The 24,670-nt window shown below is 36.8% G+C and overlaps 1 protein-coding gene and 1 long non-coding RNA gene across 5 annotated transcripts in view; one reads left to right on the top strand and one right to left on the bottom strand.

The window, feature by feature from the left end:
* The window catches only part of LOC148649503 (low-density lipoprotein receptor-related protein 1B-like), a 469,917-nt gene that overhangs the window by 417,859 nt on the left and 27,388 nt on the right, over positions 1-24,670 (top strand). For 3 of the 4 annotated variants that reach the window (XM_088606292.1, XM_088606294.1, XM_088606295.1), the window contains 10 exons: positions 3,005-3,111; positions 4,330-4,462; positions 8,778-8,900; positions 11,642-11,764; positions 13,237-13,377; positions 14,302-14,436; positions 16,229-16,348; positions 18,329-18,570; positions 21,079-21,302; positions 22,277-22,383. In XM_088606292.1, coding sequence (XP_088462418.1) covers positions 3,005-3,111; positions 4,330-4,462; positions 8,778-8,900; positions 11,642-11,764; positions 13,237-13,377; positions 14,302-14,436; positions 16,229-16,348; positions 18,329-18,570; positions 21,079-21,302; positions 22,277-22,383 — 1,455 coding nt within the window. Of the gene's footprint in view, positions 1-3,004; positions 3,112-4,329; positions 4,463-8,777; positions 8,901-11,641; positions 11,765-13,236; positions 13,378-14,301; positions 14,437-16,228; positions 16,349-18,328; positions 18,571-21,078; positions 21,303-22,276; positions 22,384-24,670 lie in introns of those variants that run through there. The other variant, XM_088606296.1, reaches the window with a different exon arrangement.
* Positions 4,476-24,380, bottom strand: LOC148649505 (uncharacterized). The gene is made up of 4 exons (XR_015926385.1): positions 24,292-24,380; positions 8,180-8,277; positions 4,771-4,854; positions 4,476-4,564 (listed from the first exon to the last, which is right to left on the bottom strand). It is a non-coding gene; the product is annotated as an uncharacterized LOC148649505 (long non-coding RNA).

Genomic DNA, 24,670 nt, shown 5'->3' on the forward strand with positions numbered 1-24,670 from the left:
TGGTTTCTTCAGTTTGGCATTGTCTGTGAACTGGACTAGTTAACTAGTTTACTACAGTACCTTTACAGTAACTTTACCAGAATCTACATGAAATATATCAGCAATAGCAGTGGTCCTACTGTAGTATAGATAGTACTGCTAGAAAACTTACTCTGCTAATTAAATCAAGTTTGAGTATTCATTCTTTACCTGCATTACATTGGATGCTTATAATGTTACAATTTAAGAATTAATTTTTATGGGGAATTTTATCAAAAGCTTTCTCAAAATCAAAATATGTGATATAATACGCTTCATAAGCTCATATCCTTGCAAAGCAATATGGATATTTTCGGAATCCACATTGACTATCCTGAGGACTACAATTACCATACAGATTACCCTCTGGTTTAGTTCTAATTATTGTCTCTAAACCTTACATGTTATAGACGTAAGACTTAATGGTCTTTAAATACCTGCGTCAGTTTTGTGGTATTTTTATGTGTAAGTGCTACCATAGCAATTTTCCAGCTGATGTGTATTAGCCCTGTCTTCACTGACTGCTAGAAGAGTTTTGTTTATGGGAAAATGAATAAAATCTGTCTTCCTTAATTAAGATTGATAGAATACAACTGGGCCCGATATATTTGTTTATCTTGAGCACATCAAGTTCCTGCAACACTGCTATGCCATTAATTAAAATAGATTTCTGTCTTTCTTTAGTCTGCTGTCAGTTTTTGTTCCTTGGTACAGTACATACCTTAGTGAGATATCCGTTTAATACATCAGCCATTTTTCTGTCATTATTTAAAGTTTCCAATTAGTCTCTCTGAGACACTACTTCATTCTTTATTGAAAATCATCAGAGTTTATTTATAGAACAGAGTCCACAGTGCGAGCAAATATCAAATTTCCAGTACTGAATACTTCCATGCAATTATCATATCTTATTTCCTCTTTGGGTTTTGTTAACATTACTGTAATTTATCTTACCCTTAGAAGTTTTCAGTTTGTGCAGGTTTTGTTACAAAACAGTTAAAAAACGTGTTTTACATCATTTTGCAATTAAAATAAATTGGGACACTATAGAAAGTGTCTGAATACTTTCACAAGTATTCACATTGTACACAATGTGGTATGTGTAAAAATAATAGTGGAATAGTACAAATAATCATAGTACTGTGTAAGTACTATACTATTAATAAGTAGTAATAGTAAAGCACTGTTTTTTAATAGTGCAGATTTCAGAGACAAAGAACAGCAGCAATGATGGCCTGTTTTTCTGTGTCATTCACAATGAAATGAGAAGTTAGCCCACAGGAGAAATATCTACCTGAAGTGAATTATATTGCCTTTGGATTTTGCCCTTAGCCCGGAGGTCTTCTCCTGCTCGGTAATGTAGCATTTATTTTTACTTTACTGAGTGGCTCTATAAAGAGAAAACAAATTCACAAGATGGTTCTGAAGAAAATAAATTCAGAAGTCGTCAGTCATTTTGTTATGTTATTGACTGTAGTGTATAGGCACTCATACTGTTTTTGTTACCTAGAGATCATCAGGTCAAATGCAATATGAGCAAACAATACTTGAAGAAATAATGACTGGACACAGCATCTTGATCTACGCCCTTGAGTCTGTGTGATTCACATTACTTAAGAATAAGAATTAAATTTCTATTTTTCTGATCTAAGCCACTCTGAGGGAAAGCTCCAAATCAAAATGCTGAAATTAAATGCTGTCAGTTTATTTTATCTTTTGCAGAAACATTTTTGAGCCATCTGTGGAAGTAACTGTGAAGTGCACATTGCTGAGTTACGCTCTTTCTCATTGACCTTAGGTATTATTATTGAAGCTGCCAGCTGTGAGAAAGTCAGTTCCATCTTTGGCAGGTAGATTCTGACACCAAATATAGCCCCGTTACTTTGTTTATGTGCCAGACGTGCCACATGATTGACAAAAAGGGATTTAGAAAGGCATTTGTAGATTTTTTATTTATTCATGCCTAAAAAAAAGTAAAGTACCAGTAAAACAATTTCCTACATTAAGGAAATTTCAGAGTTGTGGTGTGTTTTAAGAGCAGTTACTGTACACCATGAGAGATCATTAATATTAATTTGTATGTTTTCCTCTTTGAAGCTCATAGGGTTCTACTAAAAGTTGTTCTTGAATACAAAAACGGACAAACAGAATACAAAAGGCAGCATACTAAAGGGACAAAATAAAGGCACATGTTTAGAAAACGTGGTTACTGCCCTAAATATTGTGCATCTACTGATCTTCTAAATCTTTGTTTTGTTCTTGCTGTATAAGAAAAGATGTCTGAAGTATTTGCATTGGAACTTAATTTAATATTCTTTGAAATGGCTCTCACACATCTATCTGTAATGTTATACATACTGTAAGTACTTTTAAAATTCTATAGTGTTTTAATGAAGAGCATTTTATTAGCTTCTTACAGATGACCCTGAAGAATGGTTACATTCTCACGCTGTCATTAATTGAGTAATGGCCAATAGCCTTTTACTCCTGTTGAGATCCAGCAGCTAGCTGTACTCTCTGAGCTGTGATGTGGATCTGTGAGTTTGCTTGGAATCCTCTGTAAATATCTGGCTTTGTATCAATCATTGCCATAGTGCTCTACCTTTTCACCCACTAATCAAATCAGAAGGATGTGAATCTCTTACTTTACTAAAGACTGGATTTTGTTCTACAAATGGGGGAGATCTGATTAAAATCTCATAGGTTAAGCTCATCTACAAAGCCCTAGAAAATCATTTGTAGGAAGAAAATATTGGAGATTCAGAAGTCAGAAGCCATCCATTAAATTTGAAAATGCATTTTATTTTATCTGTTCAGCAACAACTGCAATGAAGTTGAGTTGAGAGGAGGAAGGGAACAAAGCACAGGCATTAACAGAAGTTGTTTTATTTTGAAGCCAGGTGTCTATAGATCTATGTGTATCCTGAATTTAAAAAGCAGGCGGTGAATTGACTTATTGATTGATCGATCGCCTGCTTTTCCACAGTGGTCCCGTCTTGCTCCTCGAGCGAGTATGTCTGTGCGAGTGGGGGCTGTGTGTCTGCCAGCCTGAAGTGCAATGGCGAGAACGACTGCACTGACGCCTCAGACGAGGTGAGTTTCATACCTGTTTCATTATTCAAAGAGCTGTTGAAAAATCCAGAAGTAGCTTAAAAAGACTCAAACATTTATTTACTGTCCGATGTGATTAAATTGCACGTTACTCATCGTTTTTGCCCTATTGTCCCTTTAGCTGTATCCTCACAGTGCCTTTTACTGTGCTTTTTATGGAAAGCTTGTTGGTTGATGTTCCTCAAACAGATCTTTTCAAACAGGTGCAGAATACTAAACAGTTGAAGAAATTGTGATTGAGATAAAAATTGACAAAAAACAGCAGAGATAGAGATGACCTGTTATGATTTGTAGTTATTTTTATTGAATAAATATTCCAATGCACACATTCCTTCTCCTGAACAAAATATAGAGTAGTGGGAAGTTCCCTAGGGAAGTATTTAAAATGATCTCTGCTTACTGATGCACACATACTCTCCACTATCCTTCAGGGATTGGAAGGTATTTCAGTTTCTTTTGGCCTCCAGGTCTTAATGTTTTATCCTGCTTTAACCTCGACTCTGTTCTGTTCTTTTCTCAATATGTGGACTTCACAGTTAAAATAATGTTAGTTTATCATGACTTAATGTTGAGTACATTTTTCTGATAAAACAGCAAAACAGTAGCCTGCGAATGCTCATCAAATTCGTTAATATTTTTTTTTTTTATATTGTATTCTTAATTTGTGCTTATTTTATGCTTTATAAGAAATAATATGTTTGGGAATCAAGTTCAGTTCGTACATTTACTGAAGCAGTTGGTTTAGCAAACCCCAAAGGGATTTTCTGTGATTAAAATAGCACTTTTTGCTCTGTGTCAGTAGTTCACAGTATACCTGTCACCTAATAATGGACGTTAAATGGGGCTCTTTTGAAATCCCAAGACACTACATGCTCAAAGACTTGTCTTTCCTAATGCATTATATATAAAAGCAATTTCAAGAGTAAGAAAAGGTCGAAATCTTTTACTAAAGGTGACACCCTTCTTAATTTAACCAATAATTCACATTCTGTCCCTATGGATGTCTGAGAAAATAAAACTCAGTATTCAAGGTATGTACTTCTTCTACAAGTGCAAGGTAAAAACAGCAGTGATATTGTCTTATTCACTTTAAACCAGGCTAACGTCTAATCTTTTAAGAGAAGTTACTTTTCCTGTTTTTGATTGAAAACGTAAGCCAGACACACAAGGCAATTAAACCATATCATGCTGTATCGACAGGGTGACTGTGTGAGAGAATGCAGAGAGGACGAGTTCCTCTGCCAGAACAGAGCTCACTGTATCCCTTCCAGATGGCGATGTGATGATGTGTATGACTGTGTGGATCGCAGTGACGAGGAGAACTGTGACCACGGTGAGTCATGCTCCTTCTGGATGCAGTATTGATTTTTCACTTGCTTTTTCACACAGATTTGTTTTGTTGTTTCATTTCATGTGTAATACATGCTTAGAGGACCTGGGGGAAAGAAAGACGGTTAGAGCTCTCAGAATCAGCACACTGCAGACTTTTCACATCAAGAATATGATCGTTATTGCTGCAAAGTTATACCCTGTTCTTTAAAATCATGCTTTTGTCAATTGATACATCTTGCAATTTGCAGGTTAGTAAAGTTACAGTACAGAAAACATTTTAAACATTACTGAGCAATCTTGCAGACTTACCAGAACTTAGTTTCATTAGTTCACTTCAGGCTTTGCTATGCAACAATATATTTGTACCGCTGTAACATCTAAGGTCCCCTTTGTCTGTTCTCAAAAAATAGATGGAAAAGGAAAGGACTTAAATTACTTTACATTCACCTTGCTAATTACCTGTAAATGTTTCTTCAGCTACACAGACAAAGTTTGTTTTATTCCCCAGGACCCATCTAACACTGAAATACATAACATGACTGTTAATGCTGATTTTTTCCTTTATTAAATCAAGTCACAAATGCCCACAATGAGCTGTTCTGAACAGAATAAATAGACACCATATAAATGTCTTTACAGTTTAGAACTGTGGGTAGTCTGTTGGCATCATTAATATGGGTGCCGCATATCATAGTTAATATCAGAAGGCAATAATAATGAAATGTAATCTTCTGTCTATTTTAAGTTGCATATAAAATGCATTTTTAAACCCTTTGCACTTTTTCATTTTAAAGCCTGTGTGTTTAAGAAAGGTTATGCATATTACAATCTTGATAAAAATGTATGGTGATAAAACTCTGATGATAGATCCTCAGCTGTAGGCTACAGATTTCGCCTTTGCTTCTGTTTTATTCATGTCTCTGTTACTGCACAGAAGCTTTGTAAGAGTCTGGCAAACATCTCGCCACATTCCTGAAATGTAGGAAGTAATTGTAACTTATGTTTTCTTTTAGAACTATTTAACTAATCAAATTCATTATGGGATACTTTGCAAAACAGAAAAATAAAAAAGTTGTGAGCTGCTAACCTAAAGACTCTGTAGCTGCTAGCCTACAGAGAAGAGGGGCAGACTAACTCCAGAACAGCACAATTCTGGCTTGGTGAAATATACCACAAAAACCAGGAGTAAACAGTGTCTGACACTGATCTGCTTTATTCAATTGTGTCCAAACCATATTAAGTTAAAAGATACATTTTGTATTGGAAAATGTTATCATTATCATTACTTTTGAAGAATAAATTCAAAAATCCATATAAGTATTTTGTTTGATGTGAATATTTTTCTGAATAATAAGAACAACAATAATTATATAAAACAACAAGATATATACTTCTACACAGGATAATATGAATATTTAACACATTTCCCTTACTTGAAAAAACTACTATAAAACAGAATTAAAACTGATTTTTGAAAACAAATGCTTTAAAGTCATAAAAACAGAGATGAATACAGTTCATACAATGTCTTTATCTAGAAGGTTTGGACATGTTTGTCATCTTAAAATAAGTAAAATTAATGTTTTCTTGGAACAAAAAGTATCGTATTGAATTCAGGGAATGTAATGGTGATTTTAAAATGAAAAATATTACTGCCCTTAGAAGAGTTCAGAGAAGAGTGTCTTTAGTAGTCCATACTGTAGGTGTGCCTCAATCTCAAACTTCTCACAGGTACTTTTATTATGACAGAACCCTGAAGTACATTCAGACAGTTAATTCTGTCAGATACTTCAAGTAGGACACAAATTCAGTTTTACAAGTTCAGAATAGTTTACACACAATTTGTGAGTATTTGGAATAAACTACCAAAACATTTGTGGAACATTAGACATTGGTGTCTTATAAAAAGCACCTGGAAAGCTTATTCGATCAATAAAATAATAGCAGGAAATTGGGTGAGATAGACCCAGCTGGCTCCTCTTGCTTGTGGCTTTTCTTAAGTTCTTATTTTCCTTTCTCTGTGTATCTAAAGCTAATAGACATAGTTTTCACTGCAGACATGATCTCCTCTGTGTAGAGATCTGTAAAATAGCCAGAGACTCAAAATGGAAGGGATGCACCTTCATAATACCCAGCAATATATGCTATTGAAGAGCTTCTATTGAAAATCAGCTCTATTCAGACAGGCCAGCTGATGTGGCAGCTTCAGTAATGTGAAGAAAAGAGAAAGAACATCTGACAGAGAGACATTTTTGGTTGTGAATGAACTAGACCGTGAAATGAAGATCTGTAAAGCACCCAAGCTTTATAGTGTGAAAGAGACAATGGTGTTTAGGAGAAAACCGGGATTATCCCTTTCCATTCAGCACGTTAAATAAATTAAATTAAATATCAGATATGGATTCCAGTTCCAACTTTATATTTAATTAGTCTTTACTCTTAAAGTGTCTCTCCTTAACTGAATATGAGCATTTCAGAGGTTGTAGAGCTTTTATATAATACTAGTATGAGTTTGCTAGGATATGAAAATAAATGCATGGAAACCATCAGCACGAAACCCTACAATGTGTCTTTCCTATACCCTCCCTATTCAGCAGGACATATTAGAACGCAAGACTTGAAGAGCTGTGGTGTGTCCACTTTTGCAGTCACAGCAATCTAGATTAATTCATATGGCAGTTGAGGAAAGTTCTTGTTTTTTACTGGTTTCAGCAAGAATGTTTAAAAGATTAAATGTTCCATGAGATGGGTTCAAATTAGATTGAAGTCAGTAGATGAACTGTTCTGCCTCATCTGAAACATGTTATAGAAGAAGAAAGACATTACTAGTTCATACAGCTCAGGGTATGTGAGAAAAACTATGTGCACAATAATTTGTATTTTTCTGGATAACATTAAGCCATGTACAGAAATTAGGAAAATGAATGCATCTGTTTTTAAATAAAGTTTAAGCCAAATATTACTATAAAGAAGAAGATTACTCCTCTCCTGGGGATCAGACAGGCTATTAAGTAAGGAGCCTTTAACTTCTATGATCAAAATATTTATTTTTGCTGTTAATATAAATGTCTATAAATAACATTTTTTTGTAGTAAATTTTTCTTCAGTCACTATAGAACGTAGCGTTCTATTCTACATGTATATCTATGGTATTCTATAGTGCCATCTGACTACTTTGCGATGCTTTAGCCTATTTTTTAGCTACAAAATTATGAAAATCGACTTTATACAGTGAATGACATTATAGTCTTATTTTATTTGAAATAGCCTAGTTTTATCATTTTCTTTTTTTCAGAAACATGAGTCACATTTCGTGAAGGCCGAAAATCACACAGTATTTAACTCTACTTTAACTGTTTGCATTTGAAGTTGTTTTCATTATTTATAGTGAAAGAACTGTTATTTGTAAGGTAAGTGACAGGTGCTGAAATATAATGACGGGCTCCTGAGAGGCTGCACCCAGCAGGGTTCTTATCTGGGAGTGCAGGCTGAGTCCTAACGGCACTTCTTCCAGTCTGGGCAGTGTTAGCTGACTGTAACTACAGTATGACACCACAAGGTAGCAAGAGCTGATGGAAAACTGCTAGGGTTTGTTGGGTATGAAGTTAGCCAGTGTTTTCTCAGATCACTGGGCACATGTGACTGCAAAATCAGTAATGTGTGGCGACTACTATTGGCACTGTAGAGCTTGCAGCATGACAAAAAGCAGATGGCCTACCTGTGCACATTTGAGAATATTTCTGAAAGATGTCTCCTCACCATCCTTTACAGTCTTTTCCTCTGTGGATACATGCAGAGCAGTGGGCCAGTTCGACTCTAAATTAATAAAATAGAACTACTTTGTGATAACCTTTCAAATACCACAAAATGATACACCCAATGTATCCACTAAATCTGCTGGATTTCCTAAGGCAGCTGCCTCCTTTCCCCCTGGAAAAGAAGAGATGTGTAATGTAAGTAAATAAGGAGAAATGCAAACATGAGTCTGTATTTCTGTCAATACCTGCCCTTCACTAGAGATTTTAAGACCAGCAGACTTTTTTCATGTTGGATTTCAAATGGATGTAAAAGTAGGTCGACTAACTAGCACCACTGTCAATAAAGTTGTGAATCACGTCAGGTCAATACACTGTTTTCAGATATTTTTCAAAAGGTTATCAAAAAGTAATGAGACCCTTTTAGAACATGGTTAATGTTTCAATCTGTCAAAGGTCTGAGATGTGATGAAGGTATAAAAAAGGTTCAGATGTGATGCTTTTTCCCCTATACTCCAGTGCTAAACAAGCTGTCTTGTTTTTTTTCCTTTTACCTATCAGGGTCATACAGATGCCGTGCCGATGAGTTTGTCTGCAACAACACCTTGTGTAAACTGCTAGTCTGGGTGTGTGATGGTGAGGATGACTGTGGAGACAATTCAGATGAGGATCCCGAAATGTGTGGTGAGGACTAAATGTTTCAACTCTGTATACAACACAGTACCTAATGATTCGAAAGGTATTGACTATGTGTTCATGTGTCGTAAACACTGAACATACCTGTGTGCATATACAGTAACAGTATATTACAGGTGTCCCCTCACCCTCAAGCGAGGCTCCAGTGTGCTGCAGTCCTGTCCTGGATGTTTGAAAGTGGGTGGATGTAATCCACGTAATTATCTAAATTACATTTAACGTAGTCACAGGCAGAGTGCACCTGGATGCACCTAGTAAAAACTAACTGCAAAATACAAATTGGGAAATGCTGAGCTTGAAGAAGGTACTTATGAAAAAGATTTACAGTAGGTGTTTATTTTGGCACTATTTTCATCTTTTAGACAATGCGGAGGACCAGTCACTACATATCCTAACAAAATAGTATATACAGTGAAAGGCTTGGATTTGAAATCAAATCAAATCAGGTTGCCCGACCAGGGTGTGGAAGCAAAAGCACTAGATAGCTGAGTGAGATCTTCAGATAAACTAGTCACTAACAAACCGACTAGCTAGGTAGACTAGATGGCCATCTCTCATTTGTAACCTTTCTTATCTTGGCTAAATTATGTTGTCTGGTTATTGTTGGTCTCATTGCCTTATACTGATTTTGGAGCCATAAAACACTGAATATTCCCTTTAAATAGTGTTTGTGAATAAAACACCCCAGCATAGTGAAAACTCTCAAATTATTTCTCTGCTGTAATTCATAGACATGTTCACTTTTTTATTTTGCATTTGGAGGTCAACTTGCTATGTGCTTAATTATTCATAACTCTTCCTCCATGGATAAAGATTATAGAATATGCTGTGTCTGCAGACTCAGCACTTCTTTTTAAATGTCACTCAAAGGTCCATATAGCAGAAAGCCTCAGTAGACCCGCTTGTGAAACATGCTCCTCTTTTGTGCATCTCACAAAAAACCCTTATTGCCACACAAAAATCAGATGTCAAACATGGTGATGCTGTAAAAATAGAACTTACTGTGAAGGTGAGCCTTCATTGAACTGATTATGCAAAAGATTAGTCATAAGCCAGTGCTGAAAAGAAAGGTTTGATGGATATATTATTAGGCCCAAGATGATTTTTTTTAAATGAATGCATACTTAATGTAATAATATAGGCAGAAGCGTGAAAGAGTGGTTACAAAGCTGGGCTCTAAACTGGAGTGTTGTACGTTTTAATCCCAGCATGACTGTTGTACCCTTGAACTTGATACTTAAATAACTCCAGCAAATGCCCTGCTATAGAAGTCAGTACAGTACTTTCCAGGTTGCCTCTGTGAAAGCAAATTTGTTCTCAATTGGTTTACAGGATTAATTAATGAAACATACAGTATTATTAGACTCTTATACCGTAGTTATGGCTTAGAGCTCCTTCGCTATCACACTTAATTTTGATTAATTTAATTTTGGTTAATTGTGTTAAATACCAAATGAAGTTAATTACACTTGAAATTTATATCTTAATGTTTGTTCTGTTATTTAAATATGCATTTACAGTATGTAAAATATGTATTTGGTAATATGCAGTTTAAGCAGCAAACATGCCAACACCTGCAAACATTCAAGAAAGTGATTAAAGAGAGTACAGTATACAATCATTTGAATGTGCACAGGTTACAGAAATATCAAGAGTTACAGAGAGATCAGATGTCTTTTTGAATGGGTTTGCACCACAGAAGGCCTAAGCCTCTTTCTTTATTGGTCATTTTGTGGAGATTTATTTGTTTATTCAATTCTCTGCTGTTCTTTACACATCCAGGGCTCTATTCAACAGCACGTGTAGGGGATTGGCTATCAGTTGCTAAAAGTCACCTCTGTGATAAATGTTACAAGGGCTTGCATTCTAAGCATGAACATCTTTGAAGCTGGTAAATAACAGAGCTCCACCTCCAAGCTCCAAGCTTTCATTTCATTAAAATAACACAGAAGACACAGTCCAGCAGACTGGAGCTTGGGGCACCAGGACAGCAGAACTGGGTGGGCTAGCATGTCGATCTGTGGAAGCTCTGGGACCAGTGGATAATTGCTCCCTGCTTGGGATTCTCTCTGTAATCAGGCACTACTCTTCATCTAATACACGCTTGGGAAAGAAAGACATGTCTCACACTCCTCTTTTTCATCCGGAGTTAGATGAAAGAAAGTTGGACATTCAGGCAGGAAAATTTCAAATTTCCTAAACTGAATAGAAAAGGGAAAGCACTCTTTTACACATGGCTATTGGGATGGTATAATCTTTTAAACAGGGGTCAAATTCAAATAAAAAAAAAGCTAATGTAGAGCTTTGTTGAACTGAAAGGCAGAGGATTTAAACAATGAATTAATGCCTTTCTTTGACCTTTAGTCTTTTTCTTAAAAAGCCAGACCTCTTTGTTAATATTCAGTGGTGTTTGCAAACATCCAGACATCCCTTACCGGAACACTGCTTACTCCTAGTAATATAGCAGTTCTATCCAAAAGCACAGGGACCTGTCTGCCCAGTCCATTGCTCTCACACACTGAGCCATTGGATACTGTGGGTTTTCTGAAACTGTAGCAGCCCAAAACTGCGGGTGGATACCCCATGAATGAGGTCTCCGTGTGCTTTTTAAAGACCATAAACACGACGTGGATTTGAATACCTAGGGAGTAGGCAGCTGGAGGCCCTGTCAGGGGGAAGGGTGTCGGGGGCTGTGTGTGATTTGTGCGTGTGCTCTTCTCCCGCGGAAGCCAAGCTGCCGTGCCCGGCCTCTCGGCCGCTCAGGTGCGGGAACGGCAGGACCTGCCTGCGGCGGGAGCAGGTGTGCGACGGTGCGGACGACTGCGGGGACGGCTCGGACGAGCGGCGCTGCGGTGAGTCCGGCGTCGGCAGCGTTATGACGGAAGGAGGTTTTTCGATGCCATGCTATACGCGTTCACATTGTGTACCGTGATCAATCTCCTATAACTAGGAAAAACCGTTGGAAAGTTCATATTTTTTCATTATCACAGACTATGGACTATAAACTAATGAGGTAGCTGGAAAGAAAGTGCCCAGTAAGAAAAAGTGGCGTGTTTTATACTAATTCTAAATCCCGTACTGCTGGCTTAAGCACATTATATCAGATGGATGAATGCGTGTACGTTTAAATGCGTGTTTAAATATAGCTCACATTACTGCATGTTCTGCTGTCCCTTGTTAATTTGTCTCGTTGCATGAAGCTGTTTATTCACATTTTTATCCTGTTTTGTCCCGTCTGCCAGTGTTTCACTACTGTGGCATTAATTGTATTTAAAATACAATTACCATTCCCTTTTACAACTGTGACCATTGCATTTGTTTAGGGAGGGTGACAGAGTTACCCAGTTATATATCTAGATCTTTATAAAAATTTAAGCCATTAATGTCAATTCATGTCTTTCTCAAATTGTTACAATTCAATATTTATCATTTCTATTTATACTTAACCAATCTGCAAAGCACAAGAAACTTTAAGTGAATTACCCAGTGTTGTATGTCGGATTGAAAGCATGCATTCAAAATCAATTCATCCATTGCTGTATCTTTTGAGGGTCAGAGTGAGCCAGAGAGTAACCTGGCTGGCACAGGGTGTGATGAGGGAATACACTTACTGTACACACATATGCAGAGCACTCTGTAGATGCCAGCATGGACAACATGTCTGTGGACCGTGGAAGGAAACATTAACTTTTTTTAAGCCATTATAGCTGTTTTATATAAATTCACAAATCCTGAATATGAAATATACACAGTACAAATTGTTTACTATGCCACAAAAAAACAAAAGCTCATAATCGTATCAACTCCTTACCATCAATTTGTACAATCTCTCACCTAAAACTGGTTACCAGTTACTTGTGAAAGCTAGTCCAAACTACTTTCCTGTGCAGCTGGGTGTGACCTATATTACTGTTAAATTTGCAACCAGTCTAATGCTTAAGCTCTTCATTGGCAACAACGAGAGTCACATCATCTCAGCTTAAATATTCATGTGGTCATATGGTGATTTGGGTATGGTGAAAAAACACTTCAGAATCAGAAAGATCTGAAACGTACATACTCCTAGCCATTTCTGAAATAAATAAATAGGCTGCCCATTCTCATAACAAGAAACAGTAGTATAACTGTATCTGGAGCAAGAGGAATAGCTATAATCATAATTCACATTCTAAGCCTTATTGCAATATTATTGTCATTATCGTCTGCTCCTGCAACACTTTAGACTGGAATAATTCATGGGTGGCACATTGAACATTTTGGTTTAAACTCCTTTAATGATGTTTGTCTTTAATTGAACCCCCGGCGCTGGTTTTTAATGAATTAGAGAACACGATGGAGAACCACAGGCCCTGTGGGAAGTCTGAGTTCACCTGCAGTAATAAGCACTGCATCCCTGCTGAGCTGCAGTGTGATCTCTTTGATGATTGTGGGGACGGAGGCTCAGATGAGCTTGATTGCAAGACCGGTGAGTTTTATGTTTAAAAGCATTGCCAGCCTTAAAAATGTGTTAATAGAACTTAATATATTATTTACCTTTTTAACCACTAAGACACACAGCTTTCCAATTTTAGGTACCATCTGCAAATTGTCATAAATTTGCAAAATTGTGTCCTTTCTGGTTCATTATATATACTGTAAGGCATTTTTTTTTATTTTACTTTGCTGATCACATTTAAAGTTACCTTTAACCTACTGTATTTTTTACTTTTTTTAAAATGCTGCATGATTACCTAAGTCTTCTTTTTGCCAAAGCAATGTGTTCTCTTCAGTTGTATAATTGAAATTCATATTCATCCTGTGCTACTCAGAGGTTTTGAACTAGTTCTGTGGTTCACTGTGCCAAAATAAAATATCTTGGCCATTTTGTACTGTACATGGAGCACACTATACAGTATGTCATTTGCAGTGAATGTAGAAGAAGTCTTGAACTCTGTACTCAGTGCAATTGAGATGAATGCCCTGTGTGTACCCTGTCATTACCCCCAATGATTAAAATCACTTGCACTTCAATATTAAAGATAGGTTTTCATAATATTGTACTCTGATCTCACATATTTCTAAGGGCAGAAATAAATATTCCACATTCAAGAAATGGAAGCATATTTAAGGAAATCTATCAAAATAAACAAATAAGGTTTCATTATATATATTTTAAATCCAATAACTCAAGGCACATAATGACAGTTCTTAAAGATATACCTATTCAGTGCAGAGTTTTTTTTTTAAAAGCACACAGAGTCAGGTGGGTTTTATTGACATATGGTGCTATTTAATTTATATTAATAACATTTAGTAAAATGTATTCCTGCAATTTTTATTAAAAGAGTCAAATAAATGCCAAAAGATTACATCATCTCAACAAATAAAACACTTTTCCCTGTTTCTCCAGCTCCCATTAATAATATGTGTGAAGGAAAAATTAATCCGTGCGGCGAAGATGCAGTCTGCAATCAAACCATGACAGCTGCCGTTTGTCAGTGCAAACAAGGCTTTGAGAGAAACCAAAAGAATAAGCAGTGTGAAGGTACGGCACAGCCTTTGGAAAGTAATTTCTTCTTGACCTCGGGGAGTGTTGCTTCCTGGTTTTGTTTGTTTTATGCTGTAGCTTCTGCAAGCCTCAGCCACCACTGCGGGCGGCAAGGACCTCACCAGAGGCCGCTGCTCCGCCTTCCCAACAGCCGGACTCGAGCCGTTTCCATCGGCTCTGAAGGAGTTAAGGCACGGGGTCCCAGTTTCCCCCCTGGGAGAGGGAGCGACTGAAATCCGGTGGAGGCTGCAGTGTGGATAATGAGGCATAGCGGGTAGCACTGCCCTTTGTGAACACAGCTGTGTTCCAAACCTCTGCTTCACGTATTCCAATGGAGTCTCTCTCTCTGCCAGCACCGTAGCTTGTGGAAATATTTTCAATGAAGGGTGATTTGTGTCAGACTTACTACAGTATACTGTATGACCTTTTCTCAAAGTGCCCTTAATGGAGCTATTGCTTCACCTAAGATAGACGTTGTGCTGTAAAAGTGCGTGACAACTATTAATTAATCTTTTTTATTCAGTACATTTATAATGAGGACTATTTTTGTTATTTATGGATACTAACCAGACATGGTGCTGGCCACGTACTGTTTTTCATTTCATAAGATTCATTAGTGGATGTGTTTTGTCTGGTATGGTGTTGAGGTGTGTGAAGTGTTTAAAATGAGAAAAAGAAACAGGACTGAGAACGGAAGAAAAAGAAAGGCACAGAGATGTGCTCAATATGCACAGGTTAACACATACTGAAGCACTGTCTGTTTCCAGCTCCACTTCAGGGGCATCCTGTTCTAAAGGTAATGGATGCCTCAGTTCAGAGATAATATATCCTGTTTAATTTGCCATATAAGAAATATGCATATATATATATAAACAATGAAAATGTTGTACTTAGAAATACAAAAACTTTGCATGTATTTTTGTTTAATTCAGTCAATTTGACTTTATGGATATCTGAAAACGATCCCAGCATATTCAAACCAGTGTAATTGTCAGCCATCAGCCATGTATTGCTAACGAAAGGTACAAGGAACTTGCCTGTTAGTTTTAAGCCTTCAATAAACATGATGTTGCTACAGTATAATATCAGAAGCTGAGATTACATATTTTTTACTGGCAGAACTATAGTGAATTTGACTTGTTTTCAATGTTCTAACCTAGACATTCATAGGCCCTTTGTCACAAGTGAAATGTTGTGTTTCAGAGTTAGTCCTCAAGAGAGGTTGTTTTGATTTCTGATTGAGTCCAGATGCTAGAGGCAAGGCCAGGAGTGAGATATCAGTCTTATTCCAGCAGCTACTTATGAGGATTTATTCTGTCCTTACCTGGCTGTTGCGTAAATCTATTTTCTGTGGAGTTAATTTCTCCCATTAAAGTTGACAATAATGACTACCAAAAATCTACACCTTCTGAAACCACCATATGAATTTTCAAGTTTTGTTTACCAAACGTTCTTTAATGTATTGATAAATATTACAAATCTTAATTAAAAAAAGATGTGTAAACTGTACCTGGTGCTGAAGAATCTGAAGGGTCCCAGTTACACTAGGATATCTGTATTTTTTGTAATTGAGACTCAACATGTGTGTGCCATGGATTCTCATGTGTGTGATCTTTGAAGTTCTTCTTTATCTGGCTTTTAGTTTTTAAAGAGCATGAAAAGAGTTGACAGCACAAACAGTCTGGCCTGCTTTTCCATATTAAAAATCAGGTCTTATCAACAATAACCTTTGTGGATGCAAAAATGTCACAAATTGCTGAAAGAGAATTGATTTTTTTTTCTTTTTCAGAAGTCAATGAGTGTCTCCTCTTTGGTTCCTGTTCTCAATACTGCACGAACACTAAAGGTTCCTTCAAATGTACATGTGACAGAAATTTTAAAGAAATCAATGGCAGCTGTTTAGTAAAAGGTAAATATTTTTTTCTGCTGTGCAAGTAGTATATTGTAATACTGCGCAGTGAAGCCTGCAATGTGTAAAATCTAATTCAAATCAAGTTTAGATTTCAGACGCAGTAAATATGTAACATTTATGTAGGTTAAGAATTTTAGGTTCTTTATTCTAATGACATGGACAGATTTAATACTTTCTTTATAAGTGGAACTTACAATTGCAAATTGTTTTCTTTCATGAGATTCGTAACTTCTACAGTATAAAAACAATCAGAATTAACAGATCAGGTGGGTAGCTGCGTCAGCATGCATAGGCTGCAAAGGAACAAGTAATACGTTTATTCCATGCTGAAAAAAAGAAGAAAGAGAACACAACGTTTCGGCCATGGAGCCTTCTTCAGGTGAATTAACAGAATTAACAGAACAGAATTAACAGATTCCATCGTTATCAAATGAAAGATGTGAACAGCTACAGTACATCTCCAGAAGTGTTCCAGTTTAATTTATTGCAAAAAGTTGCAATAATAAACCATTTATCATAGCATTTATGAACAAGTAAAGGTTTATTCTGTGCTGAAAAGAGAAGAAAGGAAACATTTTGGCTGTGGAGCCTCTTCAGCTGTTTTCTTTCTTCTCTTTTCAGCAGGAATAAACCTTCACTTGTTCCTTTGCAGCCTACGCATGCTGACGCAGCTCCCCACCTGAACTATTATCATAGCATTTACTGTATATCATTGTAATTGCAAAATTATTAAAACTGTCCCATTTACGGAAATTGTGTGTAATTTTATTGGACATTTCTGATGTATATCTTATTGATGGATTTGATCATATTTACAAAGTTGTGTTTTACTTATTTCATGTTACTCTTTGAAAAAAGAAAAGAAAAATGTCTAAAAGAAACATTTTTCATAGCACAACTTAAAACAGGCATCCTGTGATGTTGAGGCATCCTATGGTCTATAGCTCTGTACTGATGTTTTCTTTTTAAATATACAGTATATTGTCTTGTATCTGTTTATATTTACTATATATATTTACTAGGGTTTTAATGCTCTATGAATAAAGCCCATTGCAAATTCACTGTTTAAATATGGACAGTAAAACATATTTATTAGGAGTTTATAAATGACACCACCACATTTACAGTTTATTAACCTGCCCTGGATAATATCTGTGTAGCTTCCTGTGTAATTGCCATGGGTTCCAGATGGGCTCAACTAGTTAACACACTTGCACTGCGGGTTCGAGCCTGGGCCATGTCACTGTCTGACTGTGACTGGGTTTCCCTAAGCAGTGGTGCCCAGCTGGCTGAGGGTGGGGTGGGAAAAGGGCTCTCTTGGCTCTCAGAGAAACAGCGCCCCCTAGCAGCTCCTGGGGCTTGCACTGCCTCTCCATTTAACACTGAAGCCCTGGCTGTACTGCCTGTCATGTGTTAAAAGACGAGTGGCTCAAAGGTGGGTAGATCGGAGGAGTCTGCCCACACTTTGTCATTCTTTTCTGTGTGAGGTTGTGGGGTTCATAGCTGTGAGCCGAGATGTGAAGATCACATAGCAATTGTTTTTTGGAAATAATTGGCGATGCTAAATTTGTAAAATGGTGGTGTTACCTTGTTTTACAATGACTGAATTTTGTGAACATTGTTCTTACCTTCTTTATGATTGATATTATTGTATTGTGTTTGAAAAAATTGCTTTGAATTATAAAAAATAGCTAACATTGTGTGCTGCATGTTATAAGTTTGTGTTTTTATTTGCAATACTCAAGATTATGTTTTCTCTTATAAAGTATAATTTAATCATTTCTGTTGAAGTCAAGTCCTAGATTTAATTTAAGCATGCATACACAATGTTTGCACCTTAAGAAATTATGTTTAATATGTATTTTTAAATGTGTTTCCTGTACTAATACAACTGTAATATACTGTAATTCTGTAACAACTGTTGTTGGAATTTAGACACTATTCATTTTTTTTGCATATTAATGACACAACCTGCAGGACCAGAAGATCAAGTGCTCTACATTGCTAATGACACTGAAATCCGAGGTTTTGTGTATCCATTTAACCAGAGCCATGGACACAAACAACTAGCTCGCATTGAGGACAATGCCCGAGTCATTGGGATGGATGCTCTTTATCAAGGACACAAGATTATCTGGGGTACCCAGTTTAATCCAGGTGGAATTTTTTACAAAGACACCCTAGGCAGAAGTGAATCTAAAACAAATAGTGGATTGATAGTAAGTATTTAAAATGTTAACAGAATAATAGGGAACTACTGCCTGATTTTCAACCTGTCGTCATAACATATGTGTGTTAAAATATTGTAGTCTTGAATATTGTGTATACACAATTTTCTGCATATAATACACCCACCTGTAGATACATACATGTGACAAAATTAAAATAATATTTGCTGATCATGTTTTCCATGACATCATGAAGTAAATATATAAATATGACCGTTATACATTTTGCTTGAGATTGGAGTTTATTAGAAGACAATGATGGTGTTTATTTCATCTGCTGCTTGCACAGTCAAGAAGAATTCAAATTCAAGTTTCTTTTTCTGCGTATTTATTCTTTCTTCTCTTCAGGATAGAATCATATCTAGTGTTTAGAATATAACTTAACAGATTTGATTGAATGTTGTCATAAATAGCACATTTAATTTTGATTGCCAAGGTTATAAATTGCCGTCATTTCACTCCTCTGACTTTCAAAGTAGACAGGATCAAGCTTGTGCTGATAGGGTTCTGTTCAAAGGGGCCTCACCAGGGGATAATGCTAAATATTGCAGAGAGGCTAATCACTTGCATTAGCTCTGAGGCTGGAGAAGCTAGACAGCTTGACTGTACTGGCACTGTGTGCTGACTTACTTCCAGAAAAGGAGGGCAGTATAGCAACATTGTACTTGATATTCCAGAACCTATTTAGGAAGAGGTCACAGCCCTTACTGTATGTGCCCCCAATTCTCTGACATCACCCATGATGTGGGGCTCTCTTGCCCGAGAGAGGAACCATAACAACTCCCACTGACATAGGAGTGCAGCTCAGACTCGTCTGCCTGCAGCCTTGAGTCCACACTGTACTGACTAATTGCCCCTGTCACACAAAAACATAACAACAGTTACTGACAAGAGGGGGTATTCGCAATCTAGCTCATTTTGTTTTTCAGCATTTAACTGGTCAAAGTATTTCATCCAGCTGAAACCAGGTTATCCGCTTAAATAACACGGCTGTGTAGCTTATTCACAAATCCCACCACTCGTGGAAGCAGGAAGAGGGGCTCATGAAGCGACGTGCCATAAAAAAACGTAGTTGAACATAAACTTAGGATGATAAAGAACTTGCATCAGGTGCAACAAAATATTTACTAATGCATAACTGGACAACAGTTACAACACTACAAAAACAAGTCTTTAGTATTTACAATTAAGAACAGAAGAAACTTTTTTACCCAAAAGTTTGAGAATATGGAACAAGCTACCCAGCCATATTGTTGAAGAAGACTTCTTTCGAGGAGTGGCTGGATGAGATTCATGAATGGCCTCCTCTTGTTTGTAAACACTTATGTTTTTATTTAAATATAATCACAGTCCCGGTTTCCATGGCTGGTACATTTTCCAGATGTAGTCTCTGAGGGTTAGTGACCTGCAGTTTTATATTTCAACAAATGTGTTGGAACGTGACATCAACAGGCCTGCGTGCTTGAGGTTCGAGCTGACTAGAGATCTCCACCTCTTTCCCAGGAATATCCAGTTCCTGTCTCAGTTTCTTTCAGTAAACATACAGCAAGAAATTACTTAAAATTGTATTACATTTTGTGGAATGTTAATTAGAAGTAATAGCAATAGTAGTACGTACAAAGCATTTTTCATTTCCCCTTTGTGCCTTTTATTTGCCCAGAGAAGTAAACAAATCCATCAGTGTTGTACTGCCTGCTGGTATTGTCCATATCACTCTAGCACCCTTCCTTAGAGCAACATGGAAGTTAATAGTTCACAATAAGCTGGTGCTTTGCTTGGTTTCTGAGGTGGGGGTATCTGCTTTCACAGGGTTTGATTGGAAGCCAGACATAACCACAACTTTTTAATTAACCAATAACTTATGTGAAGGAAGACAGGATAGGCCTGAATGTGCAATTTTGAACTAAAACGTAATAGACAGCATGATCCCTTTTCAATCACAAATCTCTTCATAGCACCAGAGCCTTTTCTCACAGTCCTACACATACACATACAAAATTCCCTTTCAATCCACATAGTAAGTAAGAAGAGAGCAAATGGACATGCAGCAAAATTTCTGGATATTGCATAGAAGCACTAAAGAACTGTGTGTTTCTCATGAAGAGAAATAGAAGTGGACATACTGTAAGTAGTCTTGCAGAAGGTCCACAGAGCAGATATTCCACTGTTCAGTACCTCTGGTACTGTATTATGACACTAGTCCTGAATTGACTTAGTGAAAGCTTGTAGTTGTAAATGTTTTTGGGGCTGATTTTGACTTAGAACCCAGAGAACTGATTAAATTACGGTGGAAACTGTATCCCTGTGAGATACACCATGACATGACACCATGCTTTGATGTCTTTCAGACCCACTATTAAACATTCATTTAGATTTAAACTAGTACTGCAGCTTGGAGGTGACAGTTAGATTAATATTCAGAAACTGGGAAGGAAGTGGGACTAAAAAATAAACAAAAAAAATATGACCAACAGATATTAACATATTTATCTATTCCAGTGTCCAGATTTCCGAAGGCCAAGGGATGTCTCCTGTGACTGGGTAACTGGGAATGTCTATTGGACAGATCACTCCAGAATGCACTGGTTCAGCTACTACACGACTCACTGGACTAGGCTGCGATACTCGGTTAATGTAGGACAACTCGGGGGAACAAACTGCACACGGCTCATAACAGATATAGCAGGGGAGCCTTATGCCATTGCAGTGAACCCACTTCGCGGGTAAGATCAAACATTTCCTCCAGTTCACATATTGCTTTTTTCTTACTGCTGTTTCATTCATTTTTGAGCCTGATCTTGTGTGTTTAGCACACAATGGAGCTTAAGTCCATTTTCGTCATGTTCATTTAAATTACTTTTTTCAATTCTTATTCAAATCAAATAGTTGTAATCGTCAGTTATCAAGTTGAAACAATGACTGTACCTCCTGGCATCCAGTATTGCCTACTGGGATTTGAGTGCATGCACACATTTAAATTAAAGAGTGCATTATAGAAAAGTAAAATTGTAAAAAGGAAGTGATCATTGGATAACACCACATCTTCAGGTCAGTGATGGTTGATGGTATCAAAGGGTCTCCATCAGAGCTACACTTGTTGTAGTTTGTAGTCAAAGAAGGTGACTGTCAGCTTGTCTTTGCACCCCAAATCAGTGCGAATGCATTGAAATGGAGCCAGACTGAGGTGTGCTGTGCATGTGGTTCAACAGTTTAAAATCATTGATTGTTTCTATTCACAAAAGAGGAGGCTGAATTAAGCCTTCTTTGGTCAAGTTTCACAGTTTCACTTTTTGAAACAGGCAAATATAGCCATTGCAATATTGGAAAATATAAGGGGGAGATAGCAGAACAGATACTGTAGTTAACTAACTGTACTGTATTTCAAGTTCATATAGTAAACAACAGATGACATTTTGTTTTAGGTCCATTTAATTTGATATTAGCTGGACTCTTGCAATAAGAAGCATGGAGTAGTGCTTAGGGTTAGGCTTTTATAACACTAGGAGTTTCCTATTTTCAATTTTTTTTAAAAAGGGGGGACACCAATGTAGTGTGAAAGCACTATGTCACCGACAAAAATAAAATGGAATTTTCCAATTACTTGATGAAGTAATAAATCTTTATTTTAAAAAATTCAGTGACGCTACAGTATTGAAAAGCGTGTGGAAGTCAAATACTGTTGTTTCTCATTTCACAGCATGATGTACTGGACAGTGATTGGTGACCGTTCTCATATAGAGGAAGCTGCAATGGATGGAACGATGAGGAGAGTCTTGTTGGAGAAGAATCTGAGAAGGCCTACAGGTATTCTCCTTTACTTCCTGAAATGTACTTACCAAACAACACTGTAATTGTCTTTGGAATATGCCTTTGTTTGGGCTCCTGTTCTAATTAGCATTCTACTGAACAGCAATTCAGCATTCTTGTGGGCTGTGTGTACTGTGCTAAGCCTTGTAAAAGTACCAATCGTGCTGCTTTCATTAAGAATATTCTGCCCATTTAATAAGGAGAGCCTGTAATGTGGAAAAGGAGAGGGTCTTAAAAACATGAACATGGCTGGAGATTTCTATTTATTTTTAAAGCAGCAAGAAATGTGAAAAGTAATTTACCATCACTAATACCGCTGATCATCTAAGGTTAGTACTCAGTCCTCAGAGAGACTGAATCAATTCTACCTGCTAATCTAAGGTTTTAAAGGACTTCACTTCCTTCTGGCACATTTATTGGTTTGTAAACTGAGCTCAGAAAAACAAACACAGTTCATTCTTTCTGTATTTATCCTGAAGTACCTTGCCGGGCTTCATAGCAAAAAACACTTACCACTCATACACTGGTTGGGCAGAGTTTTTTAGGTGTAGTAAACATGTGAAAAGTTAGTACAAATGAGTTGACAACTTGAAATTTCTTCAGAAGTACAGTTTGTTGGCCACAGTTGGCATTTCAGCAGAATGACCTAGAGTAGTTTTACACAGTATGAAGTGCACCTGTAATCATTTAGCCTCAGTTACACAGCGTATATTCCTGTTAATGTATTGAACTATACAGTTCATATACTATACATAAACACTGAACACTGAACACATGAAGAATTCTACTGTAAAAATAAAAGATCATTTTAAAAATACAGGTTTAAAAGAAAATATGAAACTCCAAATAATGTATTGGATGAGCTAAATACCTCCATTTCTAAAATGTCTAATGTTCATACTGTATGCAGTGTAAAAAACACAATGCAGTTTTAAAAATAATTATTAGAAAACAATAAGATGTTGATTTTAATTCAAGTTCAAGTTCAAGTTTATTGTCATTACACTCATATACATGGTATATGGTATAACGAAATGCTATTTAGCTAGCTCTCAGACATAAGTAGTACAAAGAGAAAAAAAACACAACAACAACAACAACAATACAATTGTGTAGCAAAAGAAAGACAGAGACAACAGGCAGTGTGCAAAAAACAACAACAGACGATGTGCAAAAAAAACAACAGGCAATGTGCAAAAAACAACAACAGGCAATGTGTAAAACAACAAAAAAAGTAACAGGTTTATCACTGTGTTAGGGTATTTTTTGTCACATCAACATTGTACTATAAATACAGTTACCAGTCTAGTAAACTACTCCAATTCTTGTTTCAATACTTATTTTTCAGTTGTTTTTTGATCTAAGAACTAATGTGGGGAAAACTGAATGATTTCTTACGTGTTTTGGTCTTCTCTGAAATATGCCATGTGACTGATTTGTAAGAAAGCCAATATTCATCAGTGTTCAAGGAAATAATAAGTAATTTTATATTGAAATGTACTCATTCAATTTAGAGGTTGGGGAATTCATTCCAAAATGTATTCTTTATTAACCCCTAAGTAAATATACCCCATAAAGTTCTGTGGAACCACCAGAGGGACCATACTGAGTCAATATTTACATAAGACACAGGTCACAATTTGCAGTATTTCACCAACAAAACCCAAAAAACTTTACAGAAAACCTTTTTATCAACCGAAAATAGACAACGGGGGCATCACAAAACCGTTTTCAGAACTGAAATACAGTACACCGAGGCAGTCGATCATAATACCACTTTCTATCAGATGACACACTTCAGCAAACTTCCAAAGTGTGTCGATAAGCAATCAATAACCCGGCAAAACATGAGCCCAAAAGCAAAAACCAGCAAAAAAAAGTATACAGTATGTCACAAATTTTTACCTTGTCCGGGGCATCCGTAAGACCAGAAATATATCCACAAAACGCCAACTACACTCATCTCCAGACCTGGACGAAACTAAGAGGTATTGGCTATTGGAACTGAATTTTGAAACTGACCGCATCCTAACAGCTGGTCTGATTGGTGGAAAATGCTGTTATTCGTTGTATTTTCAGCCACTCAGAGCCCTTGGGGGGTGGGACATCCTCTGGGATATTTAAGGGAGAAAATTCCAGGCGGAAATTGGCTCTGATCACCACTATAATTAACTTGATCACCTTCTATGAACTGTTACAATTTAAACCCCAATTTTACCTGCCATGCTTCTCCACAAGGAAATTGCAACTGAAAGCTACAAAGGTGTATGGAAAAAAACGTACT

The sequence above is a fragment of the Lepisosteus platostomus genome, chromosome 14 (assembly GCF_059453375.1).
Source record: "Lepisosteus platostomus isolate fLepPlt1 chromosome 14, fLepPlt1.hap1, whole genome shotgun sequence".
NCBI lineage: Eukaryota > Metazoa > Chordata > Actinopteri > Semionotiformes > Lepisosteidae > Lepisosteus > Lepisosteus platostomus.